Source organism: Sorex fumeus, unplaced genomic scaffold (assembly GCF_029834395.1).
Source record: "Sorex fumeus unplaced genomic scaffold, SorFum_2.1 ptg000094l, whole genome shotgun sequence".
NCBI lineage: Eukaryota > Metazoa > Chordata > Mammalia > Eulipotyphla > Soricidae > Sorex > Sorex fumeus.
In genome coordinates, this window is record NW_026606151.1 from 22,620,030 (window position 1) to 22,630,746 (window position 10,717).

The window sequence follows — 10,717 nt, forward strand, 5'->3', positions numbered from 1 at the left end:
CAACTGAAATATTCAAACAGAGATGAATAAAATAATAAGTTGTGATATATATATATATCACATAGGGTATATATATACCCATAAACCCAATGGGGTTGTAACAAAGATAGAACAATGCATTTCCCTATATTTTAGAGGGAATTGGAGGGTATGTTAGTTAAGTGAAGTCAGTGATAGCACTGTAGCATTTTCATCACGTTGTTCACCAATTTGCTTGAGCAGGCACCAGTAACGTCTCTATTGTGAGACTCCCTGTTACTGTTTTAGGTCTATGGAATATGCCATTGGGGAGTTTGCCAGGCTCTGCCGTGTGGGCAGGATAGTTTTGGTAGTTTACCGGCTCTCCAAGAGGGATGAAAGAATTGAACCCGGGTTGGCCGATGTAAGGCAAACACCCTTCCAGGTGTGCTATTGAACCAGCCTAAAGTTAGTGGTAGAAACAACAAATATTGAATAGACAATAAGAAACAATGAAAAACATTTGGCAAAGCATCCAACCACCCCATTGTTCCTCACAAAAATCACACACAAAAATAAGGCATAGAAGGAATGCTGTTCACTATAACAGAGGTCATGCAGGTAATTTGTGTTTTAGACTTCACCCAAAAATAAGCACTCATTCACTTTTGAAACTTTATAAGGGAAGCAAATGCATTTTTACTTTTGGGGCCATACCTGGCAGTGCTCAGGGCTTACTCCTGGCTCTGCACCCAAGATTCATTTCTGGTGAGCTCAGGGGCTATCTGGAGTCCTGGGGGTTGAACCTGGGGTCAGCTGCATGCAAGGCAGGTGCCTTACCAAGCAAATGTGTTTCTTTATTAAAAAGTTTTATAAATTTAAAGAACTGTGATTTGCAAAGTTATATATGGTCAGTTTAAGGAAGATAGTGTTTTAACACCAATCCCAGCAGCAGTGTCGAATTCCCTCTCTGAGTATTGCTGTAGAAATCCAAGGAACACTGTTTCCTATAGGCTTGTTTAACCCGGGACAATGCACATATCTTAGGGCATTCAGGACAGTGTGATTTCCCACAATAGCACTTAAATCGATGAAATCAATTGTTGGTTATCCCTGAATTATAAATAGAGATTAGTGTTTTCCAATAAATTATTCCATGGACACACACACAAAAAATAAAAACTCACCTTGCCTTCTATGGTCATTAAATCAGCTCCAACATGTAATTTCAAGTTTTGACCCAAGGGAATTTATTAAGACTTCAAAATATCCAGAGGTCAGGAAGTTTGCTTTGAATAAATTCCTGGTGTAACCTCTTGGGACCATTGAGGATTGAAATAGACTAATTTCTTTCTCTCAGAAGAAGACAGTTTTCTGAGGTCGGTTCATTAGAGAGATCAAACCTTCACTAAGTGCGAATTACACCCACTGATGCCTGTCCTTATGTTGAGGGAAGAAGCTCCTGTCTGTCCTCTGGTGAGTCAAAGGTTTCAGAAAGACAGAGTGGGTTGAACAGTGGAATGCCTCTAAGGTAGAACTTCTGACTGGATAAGATAAAATATCATTGTCCTTGACTTGAGAAATGAAAGGAAATGCATGACCTAAGAAACATCCATAAAAACTAGGTATATGGAAGAGAAGACTGTAGACAACCTATTTTGGAATGATCAGGGGTGCGGAGTGGGGAATTTCTTTCTTCATATAGACAAATAAAGAAATAATTCAGGGTGAATGTGTGGATCAAAGGACAGAATTATTTATTGCTCTATCTTTATATTCATGAATGCCATAAAATTTAATTATATAACTTATTAAATACTTTCCATATTAGAGATTGCAGGCATATTGTTCAAATAAACAAATATAAAAGCTGATAAAGCTTGGGCAAACCACATTTTCTTCCCCACTAATAACCACATTTTTTTTGTCCAAAAGTAATTCTAGGTAAACTTTGTCAGAGTATGATGAATGATCACATTTTATTTAATATCAATCCACTTCAGATTTCTGACCTTTTCTACATTGGGAGGAGGTGAGATGAATTTTGACAGAAAGAAATTTAAGAAAAGTCCTACAATGGATATATGAATGCTCTAAATATTAAAAAATGGAGAGCAAATTATGAAAAATAATAGTAAATTTCATAAGTGTATCGTGAAACATTGGTTATATTTAAAATTCATCCACCTCCAACTAAAAGACTGGTTGCAAATCTTCTGTGTTTGCCAATCATTTGTCAGAAAAAAAATCAAATGAAACTCGGCACCCCTATTCAGAAAACAAACCACGCCTAGAAATTTAAAAGTGACTAAAGAGAACTTGCACCCAACAGCAATCACAGCTACTAGAGCCCTCTTGATCGACTACCTCCCTCCCAACCCCTGCCCTCCAGAAGATAGTATTGTCCACTGTGAAAAAACAAGGATTTAAGTGTACTCTAAGTATTGGGATCATATTGAAAGTAGGTAGCTAGAGGCATTTTGAAATTTCATCCAAGTAGAAAATGACTATAAGATGGCAGCTAAGGGAGCTGACTGTTTGTATCCAAACCATCACTGTATTGTTCTAGCCCCAATACATTTCTTTTTTAGCACTTAGATGTAAAACCTTGAATTATAATCTTTAAAAGTAAAATGAAATTTAGTCAATTTGTCCAATTAATATAATTTAATCAGCTAAATTTGAGATTTAAATGTTGATTTTTACCTTCTCTTAACTCAAATATTGCAAATACACATCTTTATTCATAAACTCAATTTTCCCAAGAATATGTTCATTTTCTGCAGTCAACTGTATTAGAAGTCCTGTATTTAAAAAATTATTTAATATACACGTTTTCTTCAATTTCAGGAATACAGAGGCATGCAATGAATGGAAGATGTATATGTAAATTGTGATTTTGGAGTGAATAGATGTTACCATTCCAAATTGGGCCTATCTAAAGACAATGAGTTTCTGTCTATTGCATTTTCTCATTCATCTTCATATTAGTGATCAAGAATAAGATTTTAGGATTAATGAACAAAATTTCCATGTATATAAATTGTTTGTTGATTTCCATCTAGAAAAATAAGCAGATGCTCTCAAATATATTGAGATGGAAGAAGCTTCTGGAGGCTACAAAAATTGAGCTGGTAAGTTGAAGAAGCCTGAGGAGAATGCCTAAGTGAGTAAATGTGTCATTATGATCTCAAGAAGAATTGTCTACAAAGTCTTTTTTTACCAGTACCTGTATACCTGTATAAAACTAAATGCTTCAGTTCAATTTAGTTTAAATCTTATGTTATGACTTCTGTGGAACACACACACACACACACACACACACACACACAAGAAATTGAGGGTGAATTGATCTCTAGAAATATAAAATTTGATATGTGCTGTGTTTTTGAGTTCTGAGAGATGGTGTCCTTATTCAATTCACACTTGAATGCTTCACCAGTATAATTATTTGGAGAACTGGAACGATAGCACAGCAGGTAGGGTGTTTGTCTTGCATCTGGACTTGATTCCTCCATCCCTCCCAGAGAGTCAGCGAGCTACCAAAGTATTCCACCAGCATGGCAGAGCCTCACAAGCTCCCTGTGGCGTATTTGATATGCCAAAAACAGTAACAACAATGGGGAAGTTACTGGTGCCCGCTGGAGCAAGTGCTACAATCATAAGAGATGCAAGGAAACTACATTACTTCATCTTAAATCAGTACACTCTAATCCTTGGAATTTTTCTAGTGATAAAAAACTTACAGCAAGATCAGTGTTTTTCTGTGTGTCTCTGATTTAGGGTGAAAGTCTATTAATCAGCATAAACAATCATATATTCTCTAAAGAAAACTAATTGCACACTATGTTCTTTTTTACCTTCTAATTTTTTAGTGCCCATTTCCATTCTATCAATTCATGCATTTAATATCCTAGATATAATATCCTTGGCGAAGTATAACAACATTTTCAAGCATCTACAAACTTCTATTCATTTAATTTCAGGATTTGTCTGTTTTTACTATTGTACTTACTATAAAATAATTGAGAGAGAGAGAGAGAAAGAGAGAGAGAGAGACGATGGGGTGATGGAAGGGGAACTCGGGACACTAGGAAACGTACACGGGTGGAGGGATGGATATTAGAACACTGAAATCTAATCGTGAACAGCTTTCTAAGGGTCTATCTCACAGTGATTCAATAAATAAGTAAATCATTGTGAGATAGATTTTTCTCTCTTTTCTTTCGCGAGTGCATAGAACTGAACCCATTGCCTCACTCATAGGTTATTACCTCGGTACTCTGGCACTGTGAAATATCCAGGTCCCTAAATGGCAAAGTCTCGCAAGCTACCCATGATGTATTCAATATGGCAAAAAGAGTAATAAGTCTCACAATTTGTTGTGAAACGTTACTGGTGCCCGCATGAGTGAATTGATGAACAATGGGAGGACAGTGCCACAGTGCTGCAAATTACTTACTAATTATATCAAAGTGTTATTTACATGTAAATGAACTTATTTTAATTTATAGACTAATTATCTTCTGTTAAATATTCTGATCTTTTTCAAAATATAGGCACAAATTGACCATGATAATATATATTTTAGATAACTTTCCTGATAAAATAATGTTTGTCGAATGGTATAAGTATATAATGTACAAAAGGTTTAATATGTTACATACAAAATTACTTAAAAGTTTTGTAGTTCTATTATTCTTATTTTAATAAAAAATGATTATAAATGATACTGTTTATGTAATCAGTAGTAATTGGACAGGTAATTTTATTTTTCAAGAAAGATTTCAAAGCTTTTCTTTAGACACTTTGAAATAAGAATTATATAAATTTATTAATTGATAGGATTTGGGTTAATTGATGATTAGCACTGTAATACTGTCCTCCCGTTGTTCATCAATTTGCTTGAGCGGGCACCAGTACTCTCTCACAACAAATTGTGAGACTTGTTGTTAACTGTGTTTGGCATTTTGAATACGTCACAGGAAGCTTGTCAGGCTTTGCCATGTGGGCAAGACACTCTCAGTAGCTTGCCGGGTTCTCTGAGACAGGAAGAGGAATCAAATCCTGGTCGGCCATGTCAGCCGCATGCAAGGCAAATGCCTTACCCACTGAGCTAACACTCCAGCCCAATTGATGATTATGGTAATATAATTGTTACTTTTACATCAGTACTTGTAGGCATTATCTCAAACTTATCATTTTTGTATTTATGAAGAGATAGACTTATATTTAGATATTAATTTATTGGTTTGTTTACTTTACCATTGTTTTGCAACTCTAGAGAGGTGACCTGTGATTTCCAACCAACATCATATAAAGTTAATGAAGACTATGACTAATTTCACGACAAGTGGGTTTCTCCTCATAGGATTTTCTACCAAGCCCGAGCTAGAAATCGTCTATGCTTCTTTGTTCCTCATTCTGTACTTGTTGGCTTTAACTGGCAACATGCTCATCATCACCACAACTTCCCTGGATGACAGTCTCCAGTCCCCCATGTATTTCTTCCTGAAGCATCTCTCCTTGCTGGATCTCTGCTACATTTCCGTGACTGTCCCGAGATTCATTACTAACTCTTTCTTGCATAGAGGAAACATTTCCTTCTGGGAATGCGTTTTTCAGTGCTTTTTCTTCATCCTCTGTTCAGGTGCAGAGATGGTCATGCTCACCCTGATGTCCTATGACCGCTACGTGGCCATCTGCCTGCCCCTGCACTATGAAATCATCATGGACGTCAGAACCTGTGTCCATGGAGTCGCTGGCGTCTGGGTCAGTGGGGTCATCTCTGGAGCCATGCACATGGCAGCTACTTTCTCCATCCACTTCTGTGGCCCCCGCATCATTCACCAGTTCTTCTGTGATATCCCCCAGATTATGAAACTGTCCTGCTCTAATGACTATATCTCTGAGCTCAGTGTCTCTGTTTTCCTGGCTTTGGTGGCATTTCTTTGTTTTACCTTTATTGGATTCTCCTACACGCACATATTTTCTTCTGTACTGCGGATGCCATCTGCAGAGGGCAGAGCTAAGGCCTTTTCCACTTGCCTCCCCCACCTCGCTGTTGTATTATTATTTCTTTCTACAGCTGCATTTGAGTACCTTAAATCTCATTCAGACTCTCCAACGGTGTCAGACATTTTACTCACAATTATGTATACAATAGTTCCACCAACATTCAATCCAATGATCTACAGCCTGAGAAATAAAGCGGTTAAGTCAGCAGTAAGAAAGATTTTTAAGATAAATAAAGCTTCTCTGTGTTGATGACATTTATGTGTTCTTTGTTTGGAGAGAATTTCAGTTCTATTGGGAAATCTTGACATAATGTATCAGGAAATTTCAGAAATTAAAAGTGAATATAGTGGCTGGAGCAATAGCAAAGTGGGTAGGGCATTTGCCTTGCAAGCAGCCATCCTGGGTTCGATTCCCAGCAACCAATATGGTCCCCCGAGCATCGACAGCAGTAATTCCTGAGTGCATGAGCCAGTAGTAACTCCTATGCATCGCTGGGTATGACCCAAAAAGCAAAAAAATTAAAAAATACCCCACACTGATTCTAGTGGACATTTGAAGGCGAATATTGTGTTTATATATTGTTGGGTAATAAAATATCAAATATACCTAAATTAAACTTGTAAATGCAACACATTAAGATTTCTTCATTAAATTTTGGAGTAATATAAATGAAATTTTGTTAATTTAAAACCAGTCAGATTAATGACTCTTGATTTGTATGTCAAGGTTACATAAACATGTGCATATGAGATTTGTTTTATTTCCAGTAAGTTCTCTTCTACTCTCAGATATTATATGATGTTTACAAACTGATAAAAACCCCTGACAATCAGCATTAATTGGTTCTTTTAGTTCTATTAATGTTTTTCAACTTTTTGGGGCTTCCATTCACATTCGATAATGCCACCCTCGTAATGTCTCATGATATCCCTTTCCAATTTCAGATGTAGTGGATCACTTTGCTACTCATGAGGAAGGGATGTTTTAAGTACTAATCAGTGAGATTCTCAGAGATATTAGCTTTAAATTAGAAAAATGAACGAAAGAAGAACAATACATATATAAATAAAAATTTTCATTTAAAGATTCATTTGCTAAAAATGGAAGAGATCACTCAGAAAGAAGAAAAAGGTAATTAAAAATGGGAGACTTCATACATGTATTTATCAGCGTATAAAATTAGGAAAGAGAATGAGTATTCTGAAAGTTAGTTTTCAAATTAGAAGAAAATGTTTAGAAGAGAATGAATGAAAGTGATAAAATCATGGAAAAGAAATTATCACAAATGATATAAAGGAAATATGCAATATTTACCTTCCATATAGTTTTCAAAATATCTATCCTATCCATGCTCTAAGGACACCATCAACCACCAATATATAAGAAAAAACAAGAAGCACTTCTCCCCTAATCACTTGATCACTTGATCCCCGTTATTCTTCGATTTACTCGAGCGGGTGCCAGTAATGTCTCCATTCATCCCGGTTGCGTGCTAGTGTAGCCCTATGGTATCTGTTTGTTCTAGGAACATGCAGAGCCTCAAACCGATCATTCAGGGTCTTGACGAAGAAGTCTGACCATCTTGTAGGTGGGCGTCCACACGATCTTTTGATGTCCTTGGAATCCAGTCAGTAATGGCTCTAGTCCAGTGGTTGTCTGTAAATCTCATTACGTGTACAACCCATCTGATTTTTGATGCCTGGGAAAATGAGACATCATCCCTGATTCTTGAGTGTTGACGAAGATCAGAAATCTGGAATCTATCTCTCATTTGAGTGAATTGTGATATTCCATTTCGATTCCTCTTTGAAAGACCCAAATAGTGTTCTCATCCTGTTTTCGCAGGGCCTAGGTCTCTGAGGCATATGGTAATGCAGGAAGAACAGTGGATTTGAAGAGGTGTGCTTGTACCTGGAGGTTCTTTGTCCTCTTAGTTATTTCTTCAGCGCTCTTGAAGGCATTCCAAGCCGCTCTCTTCCTCCTGCGCAACTCAGGTGCCAGGTCATTCATCATGTTGATGTCTCAACCTAGGTATATATAACTGTTGCATTCGGAGATGGTGGTTCCTTAATAATATATTCCAATAATCTTGTTTGGAATCATAATAAAAGAGAATTTATGTAAAAACTATGCACGCAGAAAGTTGTGTGTTTGCGGACTCTCTGGACAACTCTGTATCACCCCCACCCCCCCACCCCGTGTTCGGTTCTCTTGAGCCGCTGTGTATAGCCTGAATTGTGATGGTTGTTGGCCAAGGGCAGACAAAGGAAGACGTGAGAGCCAGGTTGGTTGGTCTTCCTTGCAGTTTATTACAGTCCTCTCTTCCTTCACACCTGACTCCTCTGCTTCTCTCTCCAACTCCCTTATCTCTCCATGCTCCATCTCTCATCTGAGCTTGCTCTCCCTCTCTCTCTCTCTCTCTCTCTCTCTCTCTCTCTCTCTCTCCTCCTCTGATTCTGTATTCTTCTACATTCTTCTCCCTCAGTCCTACTTGCTAGCCTCTCCATCTTGCCTTGCCTCTTTCTCTCTCTCTAACTCCCTTATCTCTCCAGGCTGACACTGCCCCCAGTCAGGTAGCAAAATCAACATAAGGAAGCCCTTCCTGAGGGCTAAACAAGTGCAAAGGGAACACCACCTAGGATATTCCAAAGCTCTTCTTGACTGTCCAAGGCAAAATACCCCTTCATGTGTTTTTCTCTTTTCCTTAGTCCAATAACTGTCAACATATCAATACTAGCTATTTTTGTATAGACACTGTAAGAGATAACATTGAGACTTGCAGGGCAGATGTTCTCTCCTGGGAACACCTTGCCAAAGACTCAGACTACATTGCTCAGGCCAGATTAATTATTCCTATCCCTAGCAGGGTCCAAATGTAGTTATTACTTTTGGATCATGACAGAATTTGCCCATGACCAAGCTCTTAACTTTTAGTTAAGCATTATGGCACTTTGGCCCGGCCCATCTTGATGCCAGGGCAGCACATAGCTTACCACTTGCCCTGGTTCCATCCAGTCCCTCGTTGGGACCCTGATTTTGGGGTCGCTAGGACTTAAAGGGAGCTGAGGCTTAGGGGAGAGAACAGATGCCCAGGAGGGAAATATCACTGAGAGTAACATTACAAAAGCTTATCTACTTGTGTCCATACAAAATGGACATTGCTCTGAATAAACTATGCAAAGGACTTAGGAAAAAGAGAAAAACAATATTTACAAGTCAACAAAGCACAAAGAAAGAAGTTACATGTAAACCCAGAGGAATGGGAGCACTGTGATGGGAGCAACCCAATATACCTACGCTACTTGAGGCTATCCAGGAAGGACAAAACAGTATTATCCTTCAGATTTATGTAAATAAGATACAACCACAAGTAGAATATTCTGTGAAGGCATATAATTAAGGTTAGATTTTCACAGTTTCTAGTGCTTTCCACATCCTTGAAGTCACTGGAAGATAGAGTGTGCTAGGGGTATGCTGTAAAATCTTGGTTCATTTTATTCACTGAAAAGTTGTTGTAGTAGGATTGATGGAATCACTTGGGTTTTTTTTCTGCAAATTTTAGCAACAACTTGTCTGGAATCAGGAGACTATAGATGTGGGAGTTTTTAATCTGATGAATTGTTCATCCTTATAATATCAGACTCAATACTATATTAAAATATTATATCATTTCTACCTCTGTCTCTCCACACTGGGGCTACTCTAGAAGTTTTTATATCATATTTATAGTCAGTTTCTCACTGAAACATACAGACTGAGATTTTGGGCAGGTGGACATGGCTATTGAATAGATCTGAGAACTATGGATAATATTCTCCATTGCCCTTCTGGAGGATGTGATAGATGCATCAGGATGTCTGAGGCCAGTCATCTTGGTCTTGTAGTTGGGGAAGGACAGGTGGGCGTTGTGAATGCTTTTTCCACCTTCTGCCGCATCTGCCAGCACTGCTGCTCTTCTCTCTATGAGGTCTTCCTTTATCACTTCTCTGCACTGTTTTGGGAGCTTGGACATTTGCCCTCAGTTGCCTGAGGATTGCACCAAGCCACGTTGCCAAATGAGGTCCAGAGTTTTTGAAGACAGGTGTCTTTTTGTGGCTATCTCTCTCTTGGTGTTTTTCGCACAATCATGGAGGTGCTGAAATAGTTGATCGTATTCTTCATCAACGTTGTCAGTGAAAGCATCTTCCCATGTTGCCACAATAGTGCCAAAGAGCTTCCAGTTGGTGGTTATTGTGGGAGTTCTCTTCTTAAACTCTGCAGCCCTTTATGCCCGCTCTGTGAAGTAGAATTTTGCATGAAGGAGATGGTGGTCTGATCTAATTTGGAATTTGAGACAACAGCAACATTATTCAGGCAAAATCTTTGATTGAATATGGCGTGGTTAATTTTGTTGTGGAACCATCCAGCAGGAGACTCCCATGTACAACATTTAGATTCGGCCTTCTGAAATTGTGAGTTACCATGGATAGTCTTGGTCAATATGATGAAATCCGACATTCTCAGTCAGTCCTTAATCATAAGGGAGATGCAATCAAATCAATAACAAGACATCATCTCAAAGGAAAAGAAAAAAATGACAAACTGTGATTTGATGGATATTAGCTAGAAAAAAGCAGTTCCTTACAACAGCAGTGTTCTTAAAATGGTAGTCATTCTACAATATGTGTACTCCCATACATCATCACTTTGTACCCCTTAAACGTATACACTGTCATGTCAATTTTGTCATAATAAATTTGGG

The 10,717-nt window shown here is 38.1% G+C and overlaps 1 protein-coding gene across 1 annotated transcript; it reads left to right on the forward strand.

The window, feature by feature from the left end:
* Positions 1 to 5,292: 5,292 nt before the first annotated feature.
* Positions 5,293 to 6,225, forward strand: LOC130040197 (olfactory receptor 14J1-like). Its single transcript, XM_056132206.1, has one exon. The coding sequence runs from the start codon at positions 5,293 to 5,295 to the stop codon at positions 6,223 to 6,225; it is 933 nt and encodes a 310-aa protein (XP_055988181.1).
* Positions 6,226 to 10,717: the final 4,492 nt, after the last annotated feature.

Coding starts and splice junctions, on each gene's coding strand:
- LOC130040197 (XM_056132206.1), top strand. CDS start 5,293: ATGACTAATTTCACGACAAGTGGGTTTCTCCTCATAGGATTTTCTACC.